This window comes from Populus euphratica, unplaced genomic scaffold (assembly GCF_000495115.2).
Source record: "Populus euphratica unplaced genomic scaffold, PopEup_1.0 scaffold173.1, whole genome shotgun sequence".
NCBI lineage: Eukaryota > Viridiplantae > Streptophyta > Magnoliopsida > Malpighiales > Salicaceae > Populus > Populus euphratica.
The window spans coordinates 618003-635243 of record NW_011499951.1 but is presented as its reverse complement, the minus strand read 5'-3'; the positions used below and the strand labels follow the sequence as shown (position 1 = coordinate 635243).

Below are 17241 nucleotides of genomic sequence, written 5' to 3'. Positions count from 1 at the left end.
TTTTTTTAAGAATAAATCTAATTGAGTTAATTAACCAAATCATAGATTTAACAAGTTAACTTTAATGTGATTACTACTACTTGTTGTGGAAGAGGTAAAAGATTAAAGATCAATAAAATAGAGAATGATTGTAAAATATCATGTCTTGTTTATAATTGCTTATAATTATTGTAATGAGTCATTTAAATTCTATCTAGTGTTGGTAGTTGCCTTTATATCTTATGTTAATCTAGTTTTAGAAATTATGATGTGAATTTATGGTAGTAAGGTCACTTCCTAAAAGCATTTAATTTGATTTTAGTTGTTAACGACGCTAATTATGTTAAAGATGATTTGGTTTAGCGGAATATTTAACATGTTTTTTATATTTAATCTCCTAATCTCATTGAAATCATCCATTTAAAAATAAACATTAATATAAGGCCATTTAATCTCCTAATCTCATTGAAATTATGATGGCATCACGAAATATTGGTTAAATGGATGAACATTAATACAAGGTCATTTTTGTTTTCTTTGCATTATGTTTTCTATTAAAAGATGTCATTTAAAGTATGTTTAATTTAGCCTTGTTATACAATAATTATTAATAGAACCTTACACCTAATATTTTATTGTTTGAGTCTTAACATTCAGTTTTTGCTATATTCTATATAAAAAAATAATAATTTTATTATGATATTTAAAATTTCAAAATATTGATAAACTACTATTGATATTAGAAATATTTATATATAAAAGCCCATATTCAAAATTACAAATAAATTAGATTTTTGTTCTGACTAATTGTTTAATAAGTTCTTATGAACTTCATATATGTGTGGTTAGTGTATGATACTTTAATTAAAACATAACAATACATTATATATTTATTTATTAATTTAGCTTTATAGATATAGAAGTTACATGGTTTAATGCTATATTTAAAAAAGACTTTGATAACAATTATAAAGATGTGAAGAAACATGTTGTTGATCATGTTAATTATGGTGACAGTGATGATAGTGGTGGTTTTAATGATGTTGATGATTATAATAATGGCGACAATAATAACAATGATAATGGTAAGGATGGTGAATTGTTCTCGAAGTGACAATTTGATCCTAAAAACTACTTGTATGCATAATTAGAGTTCTAAGCACGTATTATGTTAATTATATATATAAAAAACTATGTATTGTTTTCATTCAACACACATATGATATGATTGATTGAAATTTTAAAAGGATATTGGAAAAAATGTGTTCACATAGTTAGAATAGATATAATAATATTAACGAGCCTATAATATAATTTAAAAACATAGTATAACCTTTAAGAAAGATGAATGTTATTGAAAAGATGACCACATTTCTGTATACAATAATAATAGATGCTTTGAATAGGGAAGTTTAGGAAGTTTGTCAGTAAATATTTTAATGAAATCTTAAAAATAATATATTTATTGTTATAGATGTAAAAATACTAAAAGACAAAGAATTTAGAAACACTCCATGAGAAATTACGCTGAATCCAAAATATATACTCATTTCACAGTAACACAAATATCGTTTTTAATCATTAGTGTTGAATATAAATATTTTTCAAAATGTTATTAATTATTTTTAATTTGATATTTATTGTTTTTCATGTAGAATTATTTTGATGTGATTGACGGAATACATATGCATGTTTACACATCTCAAGAAAATCAAATTTTATTTATCACTATAAAAGGCATACCGATACAAAACATAATGGTTGCATGTTGCTTTGATATGAAATTCATATTTGTTTTGGCAAGATAAAAAAGCGATGCCCATGATACATATATTTTTTTTGGAGACTACTATAACTCTAATATAAAATTTTCTAAACCACCAAAAGGTAATCACATAAGAAAAATTAAAAGAAAGACTTTTATGTTATTCAATCCAATCTTATATGTACGAGCCTACCACCTTTTCTTTATTGGTTACTAACTCATATTAAAATTCACTATATAAACATTGGAAATTTTTTTTTTCAATATGAGATTAAAAGCCCATTAATAAATATACTCTATATTTATAAGAAAAAAATTATATTTTTTCAATAATAAGAAATATTTTTAGTTTAAATACTTTAACTTAAAAGAATAAAAAAATATATTTTCAACGTGGAATAATTTTTTTTTAAAATAATCTTTTAAAATTTATTATTTATAACACATATAACTTTCATTCACATGGATTGTTTTATATTTTTTTCATGTGAAATATTGAAACCTCAAATATTTTTTTAAATTTTTTAAGTTAACTTGGATCAACTAGTATAATCTAATACTTGATTTTTTAGCTAAGTCAACTCTTGAGTCAAGTTTTTTTAATTTTTTTAGATTAACTTGGATCAGCTAGTATAATCTAATACTTGATTCTTTAGCTAAGTCAATTATTGAGTCAAAATTAATAATTATAATTTAAATTATTTTTTATTTAATAATAATTTCAAACATAATTTAAATTTAACAAATATTTTATTTAACTGATTACATGTGTATATATATATATATTTTTTTTCAAAATGCAACAGTACACGCTGCCGAATACACTCTTAAAAGAGCTAGTTGCCCACTGGGAGAAACGGTGCAGACGGCGGCGTTTAAGATTTAAACAGAAAAAGGTAAACGGTAGCGTTTTAGATTTAAACAGAAAACTAACGGGGCGTCTTGTTCTGCTCATCTCCTCGTTTTGTCCAGGTGCCGCGCGCTATAACACCACCAGTGGTTAACCCAACCCTAAAGATCACAGCTAGCCAAATTATAATCATTCCAAAACTTACAGTAGCAGGCAGAGAGATAGGTTATTTGCTGGGAATCAGGCTGCAATGGCTGGTGATGGAAGCAAAAAATCTAAAGTATCAACAGCTCCACCTAGAAAAATCAATGTTCAAAAATTTGCAGAAACCCGGGCATCTGAACTGGAGAGTCTTCACTCAATCGTATCAAACCGGCTAAACAACAATTTCCGGTCTCAAAGAAACAAGAGAAGAAGAACCACTGCTTATGAAAATCAAGCTGCGAAAAAGAGAAATCGAAAGAGACGTAATTTAGGCCTCCTCGGTAAAGCCAATGATGACCTGTCTTCGGCTTCAGAAAATAAAGAGCCAAGGAAAGTCCCTCGCCGAGTTCGCAGGAGAATTGAGCTGAAAAAGAATCCAGAATCTGGTTTTGCTACTTCTGGCGATGGCACCAGGAGATTGAGAACTCACGTCTGGCATGCCAAACGTTTTACAATGACTAAGCTTTGGGGATTTCACCTTCCTCTTGGTTTGCACGGCAGGTAATTAGGAAGTAAGGCTAACTTATTCTGATTATTTTGGGAATTAGTTAATAATTAATGATGTATTTTGTGTGGTGCAGAGGGAGGGGATCCAGGGCTCTATTGAAGTGGTACAGAGACGGAGCGGTTGTGCATGATGCAAGCTACCATACTGCTGTCCAGTTGGAGGGTCCAGAGGCAGGCATTCACTCTTCTGTCAAGTTAGCAAAATAATTTTTATTTATTTGCCATATTACATGTTAGAGAATAAGCATTGTCTATATCAAGCTTTGTGGCGCATTTTTTATTCCTCCATTGTTGAATTCATAATCTAAATAGAGATGATACGTTGTGTTATGTCCAGGAGTCATTAGTTTCAATTCTAAATATGGTACTAGTGCCTTCTCCATCAGCTCAATCTCGCGATATTGCCAAGTCTATTCTTACCGGTGTTATCTATGGCACTGCTATGGTAGGTTAGCCCATTGCAAACCACTGTGAAACAAGGATAGCTTAAGTATTTGGATATATAAACTCTTTGATTTTTTCTCAGCTGCATCATGCTGGAGCACCTGTTTCTCAGCCGATAGCTCCTGTGAACTATATGTGGCGACCTTCTTGTCTTCGCAATAGAGAAAATGGCAATAACGAACATAGTTCTGGTGGATGTAATGAAACTCAAATCTCTGATGCTTGTTCTTCCCATCGTCAACTTTGGGTGTGGATACATGCTTCAGCTTTTAGCGAGGGATATGATGCTCTGAAATTCGCTTGTCAGAAACAGGTACATGGTCAATCTTCTGTTCTCATGTGGAAATTGCATGTTTTAGTGACATTCTGGCCAAACCTATTATAGATCTATCTGGTGGCTTGCCACCCTTCCTCAAAAGGTTTTTAGGAACACTTTTTGCTTTGAGCTCACTGATTTTTGGTAAAAATTGTCTGTTTGTCTTTTTTTTATTTAATTTATATATTAAACTGTAAAACTATGTTTCTTTGGGATGCAGCTTATCATTCTAAACATTTAGTGGATGAAGAATATAAGGTTCTGTACAAAAAAGGCTTTGTTAATGTGCTCTTAATATGCTAACTTCTAAACTTCCTGTTTTTTTTTTTTTTTTCTACAGATGAATGAGAGTGGCATTTTGATCAATTGTTTGTCACTTGAAGGCCAGCTTGCAAAGTTAGAAGTAATGGGATCACAGGCATCGGAACTTTTACAAAAGACATTACATCCTTTTTCTTGGTGAGCAACTCAAAAGTACAATTAGATTATTTTGAATCAAGATAAAAAGTAAAAAATGGCTAAAGGTGCTTATCGTGTGCAGTAATTCAGATAATTCTTGGCAATTGAGGAATTGCTCTGTTTTAGAAGTTGATGGTGACTCTGAGTTGAAGAAATCTATATTTCAAAGCAAGAACTTTTCTCCTTGTTCAGTTTTATCTCTTGCTGTCAAGGATCCTCGTTCACTGCCTGTAAATATTGCTGACATTCCCAAGCCAACCCCTACTAGTGTACTCAATAATTTTCCAGAAGATCAAGCAACAGAGCATGATGCCTTAACTGTAAATTTTGGAAATGGTGAAAAACATCCTCACTCATTGCTTTCAGAACCTGAAAGGAGTAGCAGTGTCCCTGACAATAGGAGTTTGTGGGATGCAAGCAGCAGAGTAACTCCCCCAGTGGAAGAGAATGTTCTTTGCTGGGAAAGGCATCATTTGCGTTTGGATTTTATCTGCCTTGATGGTTGTAAATCAAGGACACCGAATACTTCAACTAAGGTGCAGGGTTCAACATCTTGCCCTATTCTGCTTCTTACAAACAGTAACGGAATGGACTCACTGATGCGGTAATTCCACTTTCCAGGTTCATTCTTCCATTTGGCATAGCTCCAATTATGTTAATTGCTGCAGTTTATGCCTTGAAACCTAGGTTGGACATATTCATGTACCGCTTTTTTACCTTGGTATTTTTCCCCAAATATGGATACCTTCTAAGTGGTATCTTGTGAGCTAATAGATGTAACCTGCAGCTAAGAATAGCTAATAGATGTAACCTGCAAGTAAGAATCAAATTGCATGATCAGGACCTGCCTTTACTGTCACAATGTTTCTTTTTCTTTCAGTAAACAAATTTTTTCTCACCCTGCACAAGAGTAGGAAGAAACACTGTCCAATTCCTTCATATGTGAAACCGTGAACTCATTGCTCACTTGTTTTTAAGAATAAAGCAGAATGAAGAAATGCTTAAGATGATGAGAAGTTTTTGGTGGTAGCTGTCTTTTTAAATTTTTATTCCGATGTTATTGTTGTGCCGGAGTAGTCATGAATTAAGGAATTAAATTCACAACAACCCCACCGCCCCCAAATGGAGTCCCAACCCGTCCCTTATTTTTCCTTGCTCCTTTTTCCCATCTTGGTTATATTTTGGGACAATTTTAAAGCCCTAAAGCTGTGCACTGAAAAAATCCCATGCATACATAGAGAAAATCGCCCTTGATATTGCCATTAATTATAATGGATTCCATCGAGTCTGCTTGGCTGACCCTATTCAATGAGTTCATTTATTTTATCATCAATTCACACTTTGAACCTGCAGGAGCTTATTCCTATCCCTGCCCAACTCTTTGCCCCCTGAACCAAAGCCCAGGTCTAAAGTAGTTCAAGTTTTACCTTGTTATGCCTTCATGGGCCAAATCAGAATCACTTTTGACAAGAGAGTTTGGAATGAATTGCAAATATTTTACACAGGATTAAATTGTGAAGTGGTTTATGATAGCTTAATTACACCATTCAGATCAAGCAATTTAGAACTTGCTCTCTTCATTAAAAAAAAATTATTCTCTGCTCTGCCATTAATTACATCTGAATATATAAGATTTACTTGCTCATTGCCTTTGTACCTTTGCCATCTCTAAATGTATGCTGTCATGGCCTTTTTATGTGAATGGGCTTTAAGACCTTATTAGAATCTGATAAGCACTTCCTTTTCTTTCAGATGGTCTGTTATACTCCCCTTAAGCTGGGTTAGGGTCTTCTGGATTCCTTTCGTCTCCAAAGGAGCACATGCAATAGGTCTGAGAGAAAAGCGATGGATTGCTTGTGAAGTATGCATAGTTGACAACAGTACAGTTTTCCATACAATGTTGCAAAATCATGCATGCTAATTTTCTAGCCTTTGCAGGTTGGGCTGCCACAATTTCCTTCTGATTTTCCTGATTGTAATGCGCACTTATCTTTTATGGTGAACGAAAGTGCTGCCCTTGACCACAAAGTGGAACAACTACCTCCTTCTGTAAGACCTCTGAAAGTTCCCATGCCTTTCCCATGGAATAGTGTCCGTCTTGCTCTTGATAAAGGATCTGCTATAGTTCAAGATCCTCAAATTTCTGGTCGAAAAGATAACATTGATGACAATTCATTATTGAGCTCAGAAGATGGGGATTGTGCAAAAACAGCAGCCACTGGTCATTGTAATTCATTTGATGGATTTGTAGGACGGACATCCAGTATACTGATTGATTTCTTGAGTGAAATCCATGCCAGTCATTTGCTTTTGTTTCCTCACATTCCAAATAAGAAGACAAGGCTTTCAGAGCTTATGAAGGATGAAAGCATCCTCAGTAAAGGTCAATGTAGTGCCCACCAAATCACTTCTAATCGTAGATTGTGTTTCATTAGAGTTCTTCTACATGCATACAAGGAAGGTTTTTTTGAAGAAGGAGCAGTTGTTTGCGCTCCCGGTCCAAGTGATTTATCCATGTGGATTTCTAGGTATTTTAACAAAACTTTTCTCGTCTTTTCCCTTTTCTCACTGATGATAACTGCTTTGCTCTCTTTGACATCAACAATTTCATCATCATTCTTTGAGCTTTGTACTCACAACTGTTGGATTTATAATTGGAAAAGATGATATAAAGATATTTGTGAAGCTTCAAGAATATTTATTAGTATCTATGTTGAACCAATGGAGCAAGTTGACTCCAGTATGGTTTATGAAGGATATAATTCTTGAGAAATAACACGAGTCCTTGTTTGGCATTTCTTAAGGTCCATCACACTTGTGAGCTAATATCATCCACTTCTGTTGTATGCTGCAGATCAGAAAATAATGAAGGTGGACTTCAAATTTCCCAGTCATCTGTGGGTTCATATTTCAAAGAGCAACCTTCTAGTGAGTGGGAACTCTGGATACCGCAGGACCCTGTGGTAAGAGAATCTCATAGATGGCCTATTGGTTTTGTCACTGCTGGATTTGTTCGAGGGAGGTTAGTATGATAAGCTCTTGTGCAGCACATATATTGACATTTCTCTTCCAATGAAATGTGCAGTTTTGTCTGTGGTGGTTAACTCAGATTTGTACCTTGCTTGCAGCAAGAAGCTAGTGGCTGAGGCTTTTTGTGAGGCAGTTTTGCTAGCTCAGCTTAGGGAGGAGCAGTGGAGTGGGATGCCTGTGAAGCAAAGGAGGAAGGAAATATATGTCCTTGTTAGGAACCTGAGATCTTCTGCATATAGACTCGCCCTTGCCACTTTAGTCCTGGAACAAGAAGAAGAAGATGTGGTATTCTTGTGAGATGGTTGCGCCGGTGGGTTTTTCATATCCATAAAGGTGCTTTATCCTTGCTCTCTAGCTTAACTATAGGTAACACAGAGAATTTTACTGGAGTAACATACTGGTCATCATGGTGTTGTTTTCATCAATGTTGATGAAAGGAAAAGGAAGAGAGGAGCAACAATACTTCACCCCGGCAAAACAAGTATTTGAGGTGCATCTTGTAACATGAGAGTGGGCGCAAGTGTTGGTAATTTATTATTGTTATTTTGTTTTGTTTTGATCGGTGTCCACTGCACGCCAGCTGTGAAGTATTGATTCCAGTTCAGTTTCTGCAATGCAATTACGCCTCGCCCGTTTGGAAATAAAATTTATTTATTTATTTATTTTTGAATCATTTTCATATGTTGATATTTAAAATAAAAAATGTATTATTTTAATATATTTTTTAATAAAAATATTTTAAAAAATATTTTTGTTTTGTTTTTATGTGTGTGCTGCTATTAAAAATAAAAAAATAAAAAAAAATTGTTGTGATGTATTTTTACTTTTATCAGAAACCATTCTTTCATAGTCTCCGCTTAAACCAAGTAGCAAACATGAATGTATATGTTCAAATAGCCTGGCAAACTTCCAAAACTTATACTAGCAACTCTTTTAATTTACTCACCATGTATGATACTGCAACATCTTGCAGCTTCATAGCGAGAAATCCGTGAGGCCCTATAGAGTTTGAGTAAGATTTGAGTTTGTCAGGGAGTGCGTGGAGTTGTTATTGTTTTTTAAAATGTTTTTTTGTACTATAATATATTAAAATAATTTAAGATATATAAAAAAATTTAAATTAAAAAAAAAACTTTTTATTTAAATTTTTAAAAAACACAACACAAACGATACCAGAGCCACAAGACCAAACTCGAAAGTCACGCACCACAGATCAATATTCTGGGCTCATGTACAATTAATTAAACCAGGCCCATGTCCTAGTTTGGCCCAATCAGAGCCTCTCTTGCATTGCCTGGTGGCTCACATAAATTCCGAGACTTTGAAACAAAACTTCAAAACCAAATCGAGCATCTTTTCGAAGCAGAGAGAATTCACCTCTCAAACAGGTACCGCCTCTCTCTCTCTATCTATTCAATTTTTTTTATTAAATTATTTTCATAATGGTTTCAATCTTTTATTGCAAAATAAAATAAAAATAAAATAGTATGAATCTGTTTAGATCGTAGTTGCTGTTGACCAATCCATGATGAAAAAGAAGAAGAAAATTGTTTCAATTTTAAAATCTAAGTTAAATATTTGCCTTTTTTTTATAAGGAAAATATTTATCTATAGTCTGCTTATTTTCAGTAAATTTATACAAAACCAACCTGTGGCGATTTGGAGTATAGGGAGTTGAAGATGGGAAGGATCAAACCTCAAGATCTCTTACAACAGAGCAAAAAGAAGAAAGCTCCGAGTCGAATGAGCGTCACTGCTATTGTTTCATACTGCCTCATTCTTCTCTTGACTTTATTTTTCTTGTATTCTACCTATAGACACTGGTCGCTAAGGTCTGTCAAGTCATCAGATTGATTCTTAATCCTTTGTGTTGTAATAAATTATGCTTAATTTTATAGTTTGGATGCGCCAAACTAGCTGGATCTGGATCTGTATTTTTTAAAATATTTCTCATTGTGGAGATGCAAGTTTATTGTGTGTTGATTGTCAACTTGGATTATGCATCGCTCTCTTTGGCTGTTATTATACTCGGTGTGTTTTACCAATTGAGGGAATTCTCAGGTGGTAAATGCCTGTATCTATGTTTATGGAAATGAAGGTATTTGAGGCTTGTGTTTTGGTCAAGTGTGCAGACTGAAAATGCTGAATCGGGTTTTGGGGTACATTTTGTAGAGAACCTTTTGTTTTGATGGTTACCGTGGTCTTTTTTTTTATTCCCCTCTACTACCTATTTTTCTATAGAAGTTTGAAATATATAGGGCCATTCTTGTGGCATGCTAAAGTTCTTGGGCTTGCTACTGTAATGGTGTTGGTCTGAGCCTTGAGAGCAGCGCCTCATGTAAAAGATGTGGAAGGTTTGTTTCAGTCTTACCTCAAAGAACCTGACTTCGGGGTGGGATCATGATTGGATAATGGCCTTTAAATCCCAGATTTTTGACTGGTATATACGACATAATCATTTGTAAATTGTTGTAAAAACGATAGTGCAAGATTGGCTGACTTTGCATGTTGATGCATGCGTTTCAGAATTTTTATCTTTGCATGTTGATGCATGCGTTTCAGAATATAAGCAAGAGCTTGATTTTAATCTGCCAGACTCTAATTTTGCCTGGTTTTGTCTGCTGTATGTTGGTCATGCTTTTGTTGATTCAAAGAAATATGATCTCCCTGGATATGCAGTATGTCTTTCTGTATGCTGAGCGATTTTAACTTTTCTGCTTTGTTTTGTCGAAAGGTTTTGCAAAGCTTATCCTTATATAGTCCAGTATAGCCTTTACACTGGAATTTTCTTCATAGCATTAGATGACGATATGTAGTGCACTGACTGTAATGAACTCCTTGCCTAAAACGAATGAAACATGCCCGCTGGGTGTACATGCATTAGACATTTATATTCTCTAGAAGAAATGCACCTAAAGAACCTTTTTTTAAGAATGCACAAAATAACTTTGTTTTCATTTGGCTAGTTGGAATCTTAGTTAGGTCAGATAGTATTCTTGCTAGCTCTGAGTTAACATGCTTCTCACCGAGTTATATTGGTAAACTGGATAACTCTGGCTGTTTGTTTTGAAAGACTGGTAAAAAACCTAGATTGATAGGTGCCTGGTTCTTATTTGGAGATTCAGCCTTGTTTTTCATGGCATTGTCAATGAGTTTCAGCTTAGTTACGACCACTGTTCCTGCTGGCGATGATGATGCTACTCATTGCTATAATAGCACTCCACTCTGTAGTGCCATTAATTATACTTGTAATGGCACCATTGAGCGAGTGCTATTCTCAAATATGGAGTGGCAATATTCTAGTTGGATTCATGAATAGCTCTTCTTATAGTCGATGTCATCAATGGTCCTGAAATTTGCCTTTTGTTTAAAGTTGGAACCCTCCTCACATTTGAACATGACTATACTATTTTGTCACTATTTTCAAAAGCAACACTTTACATTCCATTCCACTATTTATATAGTTGATAATACTTTACAAGTGAGGTGCAAGTGAACTTAACCAATGAAAAATTTCAAATTTTTTTAAAAAATATCTTTAAAATTGATTTAATATCCAAAGTACTTTCATAATTTATGCATCTTCTTTTTTTTCCAACAAAAAATGAATTAAGGTAGCAATATTTGAATTGGGAATTTCAATCTTGGATCTATATTGCCCTATGAAAGAGAGAGTTTCAATATATTTTTTCTATTATTGAGAAATTGTTTAGAAGAGAGAGAAGGGATGACTTCTTTAAAGAGAGAAAAGAGAAGAGAGAAGAGAGGAGATGTTTAGGGAGAGAAAAGAGATGAAGAGAGAGAGGAGAAAGAAGCAAAAGGAGAAGAAAGGGGAAAAAGAAAGAAGGCGAAAAAGAAGAAGTCAGACATATTTTAAGCTTTTCATCAAAATATGAATTTGATATTGGCTCCGTAAGTAAAATGTAATTTTTAAACAGATGGAGGCAATGTATTATCGTGCTCAAATGTCTAGAGTATTAAAGCAGGTTTTTTTCTTTAAAATATTATACGGAGAGACCTATTTGTAAAGTTTGAAAGCTTACAAGGTTCTTTATTGGAATGCATAAGGTTTCATCAATAGGCATCTTAGCTGAGGCATTTACATTTGAATTATTCCATAAGGAACTCATCTATGCTTTAAGAGGGTTAAGATCCAACTTGTAAGTTAGAACGTAACTTGGGAAATTCACTTTGTACTTGGGAGACTGAGCAAAGGACTATTTTTTTTTACGAGTATTTTTCTCGTGCCATCTTGAACGCCTACCATAATATGGAAGCACTGCGTGGCTTTGTGATATGGTTTCTTTGTACCATCATATCAAGGTGCAGCCTGGTTGCTCTTTCACCAGCTCTCTCTTGGCTTTTCTTTTTATGGATTCTGTCTGTTGTTATTATTTTCTAGAGCAGGGTAATCATAATGCTTGGTATTCCTGTTGCAAATCACAATGGTCAATTTTTTTTTGCTCTTTGTTCATGCTTTGGGGTGTGGGATGGAAGGAATTGCAAGGTGATGTAGGACAACTTGGAGGGTTCGGTTATGCCAAAGGAAATTTAAGACAGCTTTTTAAGGTATCCTGCTGCAGAATGCTTGATAATGTGTCTATAGTCTCATGATGTAATTATTGTTTAATTGTTCGTATTTTTATTTATGAAGTAGATACATCCACTAGCCAATTGGTTGAGGTTTGGAGTATATGGTATAAGCTTGATGGCCCCTACTCCATAATGCAACTTCGGGATAAAATTGTACATTTTCTCCAAATTAGAAATTGTTTGTGATAGTTAATTTTCTATCAGAAATCTTCTTCTCTTTTCTTTATACTTTGATTTATCTAATACTGGCGCATAAACAACTTCTTGGAACAAAAAACTGTTTTCAGACCTCTGATTTAATTGGTTTTGCAGTGAAAGGAGGTGCGTTTTCCATCGTGTAATGAAGCATTATGTAATTCAAGCAGTGGATGGTGGTCTGCTTGGGGATACAGAAGACTAGACTTTGAGAGGGAAGCATTATAGTCAACTTGATACGTGGTTACTACTTACTAGCTTGAATTTTATTTTCTTTCGTTTTTCTTCATTCAATGGTTCAACAGTATGTTTCCCGAAACTTTTGAGGTGGTGGTGTATTTTGTTATTCTTTGATCAGTTTGAAACATGAGACATTCATGTTTGGAGCTTCTAAGACAAAGCATGATGACCGAGGATTTGAACTTTTAATTACAACTGCACCAATCCCAGATCCCAGTGAAAAGCTTATGGTTCTGGACGGGTAATTGTTATGTGTAAGTAATAACGGGAGAAGATGTTGTTCAGGTAACGGACTTCAACATCCTTTTGGTTGTCATGACTTGTCTTCTGGGAATTTATATCAGAATCTTCTTTTTTCACTAAACAAGCATTATACTACCAGGAAACTTTACTAAGTTGTAGTGACCAGTATTTTGAAGATACTACTGTGGGGGGCTAATTGCTCCTGTAGAACCCAGAAACAGATGGATTATCTGTTGGATGATTTTTTGAAAACTTACTTTGGAACTGATTCATGCAAGACCTTCAGTTGTAAGAGTTTTATTTGTGGTCAATGTTGATTGTAGTTTTTAATGTTTGTCAGGAAATTGAAGAGAACCTACCTAGATCTCATGCTGGGATCGTTGATGTGACTTGAAGGCAGAAAATCTAAAAGCTGTTGTGCTAATCCGAAGCTTTTCCATGCTGCCTTGGTCCTCTATTCCGGATTGTGTTTTACCAGTCAAACTTGCCATAGGGACAGTGGTGCATTTTGGGATGAGTCACATCCCATTAGAGGGCACAGCCATGATAATTTGCGTGATTTGCGAGAATACTGAGTCAGTTCTGTTCTGGTAATTTAATTTCTCAGGCTGGATGGTACAAATTTTACGATGAATAAAGGATGGGACAATTGAAGACTCTTATTTTGCCGCACTGAACCCATCTTATTGATAACCTGATAGGTATTGTTTGAAAAATCCACGCTATTAAATTCAAAATCAGTAGCTAGAAGGTTTTTTTTCTTATATATATATATATATATTTATTTATTTATAGCCGGAAGGTAGGAAATCAAATATCAAATATGTAATTGGTAGTTATTTGATTCCAAGATAAAATTTAAACCTTGATTTAAATTCATTGGTTTCATTCTGACATCATTTTTCAGAGGCTTGGGCGTTACCATTTATGAATCATATATTGTGATATTTTTCTACCTTTATCCGAATCCAAGGCATCTTCCATCGACTGTTAGGATTGGATTGTATACCGGATAATAATGGTTGGACTGGATAAAATTAGACAAGATAAATAATTATATTGTCTCATATTTAGTGTGTTTTAGACTGAATTAGATAATTTATTTTATTTTGTGTTTGGTAAACACTGAATGAAACTGCAGTGACATGAATTTGGATAAGTGTGAGTTTAAAAAAGAAATAGAAGAAATATTTAAAAATCGAGTTGACTAACCACATCAATTGGGTTTTGTTCCTGCAGTAAGATTGGGAATCATTTGAAATGCCTAACACATGGATACCTTTAATATCAATTACATTATCTCTCGGAGGTTTCAAATTGTTGGTCACGGGAAGCATCTATAAAATCCGATTGAATGTTATATAAATGGCTAAATTCTAGCCATTTCTTAATTCTGGCTTCTCTGAAGTAAGCCTATTTAGGAGAGACCCTTTCAAGCAAGTTCTCGAGCTCAGGGTTTATTTCAATATTATCTTCTTCCAACCTCTGCCGCATCTCTGGAGCCAATCTGCCAGCGGCTATGTAAGTCTTTAGCAGCAAAATGTAAGCATTAGAGTTCAGACGATTAAGCTGCTTCCACATCTTGCATAGTCTCTCAGCACCATCAACATCTTTCTCATCTTCAAAATAATTCAGAAAAGCACTTACTGTTTTCTGATCTGGTTGCCATTCAATCTCCTTGGCTTCGGAAAATGCTGCTTTCATGTGCTTCAGAGCCAAATCCGGTTGATGGTTCTTCAAGAAGAAAACCATGAACATCTCCCGGGCCTTAAAGAATAGTCCTTTGGTCCTCTTAAGAGCTTCATCAAATATTGATGCTGCTTCTTTATACATATCACGCTCTAGGCAGGCTCTTATAGCGACATTTGCCAACCTCATATCATAACTGTGGCAACTGGACTCCCAATCCTTAAAACACTCCAGTAGACCCTCGACATCTTTTAATTTAGCAAGAGCCTGGAGCACGTTAAGATAACTAATATTGGTTGTTGTGCGGAAGCTTGACTTCAGTGAATTCCACACACGATGGACCTCACTTAGATTAGAAGTGCCAGCATAAAGAGAAATCAGAAAATGATATGCTTCACGGTCAGCATCATGTCTGCGTTTTTTCTGAAAATCACAATCGCGTCCACATTCTATCTGCTCCTCTAATTTTCTAAGAGCTGATTCAGCTTTGTCAAAAAGTCCAGCCTTGATATAGATTGTAGCGAGGTTACTGTATGTAGTCCAAGAAAAGTTCTCTTTGCCATCCATTTTCATCTCATCTAGAACTCTCTGTACTCCCTCAAAATCGTTCAAACATCCATAACTCTGCATCCAGATATTATAAGTGAAGGTGCCAGGAGATACGCCCCTCTGCTTCATCTCCTGTACTATGTCGAGCACCTTCTCAGGTTGGCCCAATCTCATATGCAGGGTCATGAGATTGCTAAAAGGCATAGAAGTTGAAAGAAGCTTCATTTTGTCCATTTTTTCAAAAAGAGTCAGTGCCTTTTCAGACATAAGTTCCTTGCAGTAACAGTTCAGAAGTGTTGAATAAGTAACATGATTTTGCACGGATGGTGGGAGGTTGTCAAAATAATTCTCGGCTGCAGCAATCCCTTTGGTTTTTGCTGTAAGATCTAGGTAAACTGCATGATCAACATGGGAAAAGTTCATTTTCCTCTTCTGCATCCACTCCATTACCTACAAGACAAAATCAAAAGTCATCACAAACAACTCAAACAACAGAGGAAACAAAGAAAGAAAACACATAGCTTACAAACTAGAGTACAACGATTAACCAAAAAGACAGTACCCAAAGCAACAATTTTGCTCAATTTGAGGTGTACAAATAGGCAGAAAAATCGACACACGACTTGAAAGCACGCACACACTATTTTCCGAATCTTAATTACAAGTAACAAGTCATCATGTCTGCCCAACCAAAGCACTTGACTGGTACTAATATTGGGATCTATAGGAACAAATATATCCATGCACTCATAGCCACAGGCAATAGCCACATTCATTACCGAATTCAATAATATTCCCAACACTCATATTGTCCATCAACAAAAGCTGTGTCCAGAAAATTTCCTTCTCCAATTTGGCTCACTGTAACTGGCATTTGCATAGAGGTAGGACGCCCAAATCTTAGTATAAAATTAACAATAGGCAAACGATGAAGGCCATACAAATAGCTTATAGTAATAATAATAAGACTAAGAATTGTGTTTTTAAGGAAATGAGCACCAAAGGGAGGATTTAAGGGTAGGACCCGTGGTGTGAAAAAATCAAGAAATTTGAGAGAGAGGACCTCACTGGCATGGTCGAACCTGCCGTACTTGCGGAGCTCTTTGATGCAAGCAGTGAGATTGATTTTGCTTATTTTCCCACCCTCCAATATGAACTCATTTAACGTCCTTGACACGCTCCCTCCACTTGCCCCCAGTTCCGATAACCTCCTGTACATACTCTTCCGTTTTTCCGCCGCTACTGGCACCGCTTCTGCCGCCACGCAAAGATGCCGAACCACCCATGAACCCCTCCAGATGACACGACTTGGACTCTTCGCCATGCACTTAACTCAAATTCAGTGTTAATTAAAGCTCTCTCTCTCTCTGGAGAAAGGGGTTTTGGTAGGGCTTTACTTATTATTTTTGTTTTCCATTTTTTTTCTTTCCGACACAAAAAAGATAATCGATTTACTTTTGGTCCCTAATGGATAGCACTTCTGTCAAATTTAACCTAGTGGTTCAGATAATTGCAATTGCAATTGGTCCCTCCATCCGACTCTGTATAGTTCCGCTACGAATGGATTTGGTAGTATCTAATACGGCATGTGTTCATAATTTTATTACTCGAGGGTGTTCATTTTAACTATTAATCAAAATCATTTAAGACTTATTTACACAAATCTTTCAATCTCATCCTATTTTGCTTGGATCTTTGACATTGAGCAAAACAAAGTTAGAAAAAGAAGTTAATAAGAAGAAGCCAAATAAAAAAAGAAAGGAGCTGACGAGGAGAAATGAATGATGTAGTTGGGTTGGTAGAAACTAAAGGCTCTTAGTATTTGGATGGGAATTTAATAGTATTAGAGGATGTAAGATACGTGAATTGTCTAACATATATTTTTATAAATTAATATGATCAGTCTAGATTTAAAGAAAAAATCTAATCATGTTAGATTATGTTAACACCTTAAAGTTGCGACAATATTTATTTATTGGATCGAGCTCAAGTTTTTTTAGATGATGTTATAGCTAACTAATTTTGTTAGTAATTAGATTTTTAAATATTTTAAAATCAAATTTTAGGACTGGATGCCCCTATTTAATAAAATTGTTTTGTTTTTCCTAAGTCTTTTAGAATTCTATACTTTAATTCAGATTTTTTTTTGTTTATTTCCTTTATGTTTTTGGATTCCTA

General features: G+C 34.7%; 2 protein-coding genes and 2 long non-coding RNA genes across 4 annotated transcripts; 2 read left to right on the top strand and 2 right to left on the bottom strand.

Moving 5' to 3' along the window:
- Positions 1–2660: 2660 nt before the first annotated feature.
- On the top strand, positions 2661–8183 carry POP1 (ribonuclease Ps). Its single transcript, XM_011043974.1, has 10 exons — positions 2661–3299; positions 3380–3476; positions 3643–3750; positions 3832–4062; positions 4406–4524; positions 4607–5128; positions 6277–6385; positions 6463–7052; positions 7379–7546; positions 7653–8183. Exons 1-10 carry the CDS (start codon positions 2845–2847, stop codon positions 7849–7851), a joined length of 2598 nt encoding a protein of 865 aa, XP_011042276.1. The 5' UTR covers positions 2661–2844; the 3' UTR covers positions 7852–8183.
- A 660-nt stretch (positions 8184–8843) lies between these two features.
- On the top strand, positions 8844–9546 carry LOC105137998 (uncharacterized). Its single transcript, XR_844698.1, has 2 exons — positions 8844–8942; positions 9184–9546. It is a non-coding gene; the product is annotated as an uncharacterized LOC105137998 (long non-coding RNA).
- Positions 9546–10333, bottom strand: LOC105137999 (uncharacterized). The gene is made up of 2 exons (XR_844699.1): positions 10182–10333; positions 9546–9908 (listed from the first exon to the last, which is right to left on the bottom strand). It is a non-coding gene; the product is annotated as an uncharacterized LOC105137999 (long non-coding RNA).
- Positions 10334–14076: 3743 nt separating this feature from the next.
- Positions 14077–16491, bottom strand: LOC105137997 (pentatricopeptide repeat-containing protein At1g02370, mitochondrial). The gene is made up of 2 exons (XM_011043973.1): positions 16127–16491; positions 14077–15513 (listed from the first exon to the last, which is right to left on the bottom strand). The coding sequence occupies exons 1-2, from the start codon at positions 16385–16387 to the stop codon at positions 14239–14241; spliced, it is 1536 nt and encodes a 511-aa protein (XP_011042275.1). The 5' UTR covers positions 16388–16491; the 3' UTR covers positions 14077–14238.
- Positions 16492–17241: the final 750 nt, after the last annotated feature.

Coding starts and splice junctions, on each gene's coding strand:
- POP1 (XM_011043974.1), top strand. CDS start 2,845: ATGGCTGGTGATGGAAGCAAAAAATCTAAAGTATCAACAGCTCCACCT. Junction 3,751..3,831: donor TTATCTATGGCACTGCTATG/GTAGGTTAGCCC, acceptor ATTTTTTCTCAG/CTGCATCATGCTGGAGCACC. Junction 4,525..4,606: donor ACATTACATCCTTTTTCTTG/GTGAGCAACTCA, acceptor TATCGTGTGCAG/TAATTCAGATAATTCTTGGC.
- LOC105137997 (XM_011043973.1), bottom strand. CDS start 16,387: ATGGCGAAGAGTCCAAGTCGTGTCATCTGGAGGGGTTCATGGGTGGTT. Junction 15,514..16,126: donor GGTTCGACCATGCCAGTGAG/GTCCTCTCTCTC, acceptor TTTGTCTTGTAG/GTAATGGAGTGGATGCAGAA.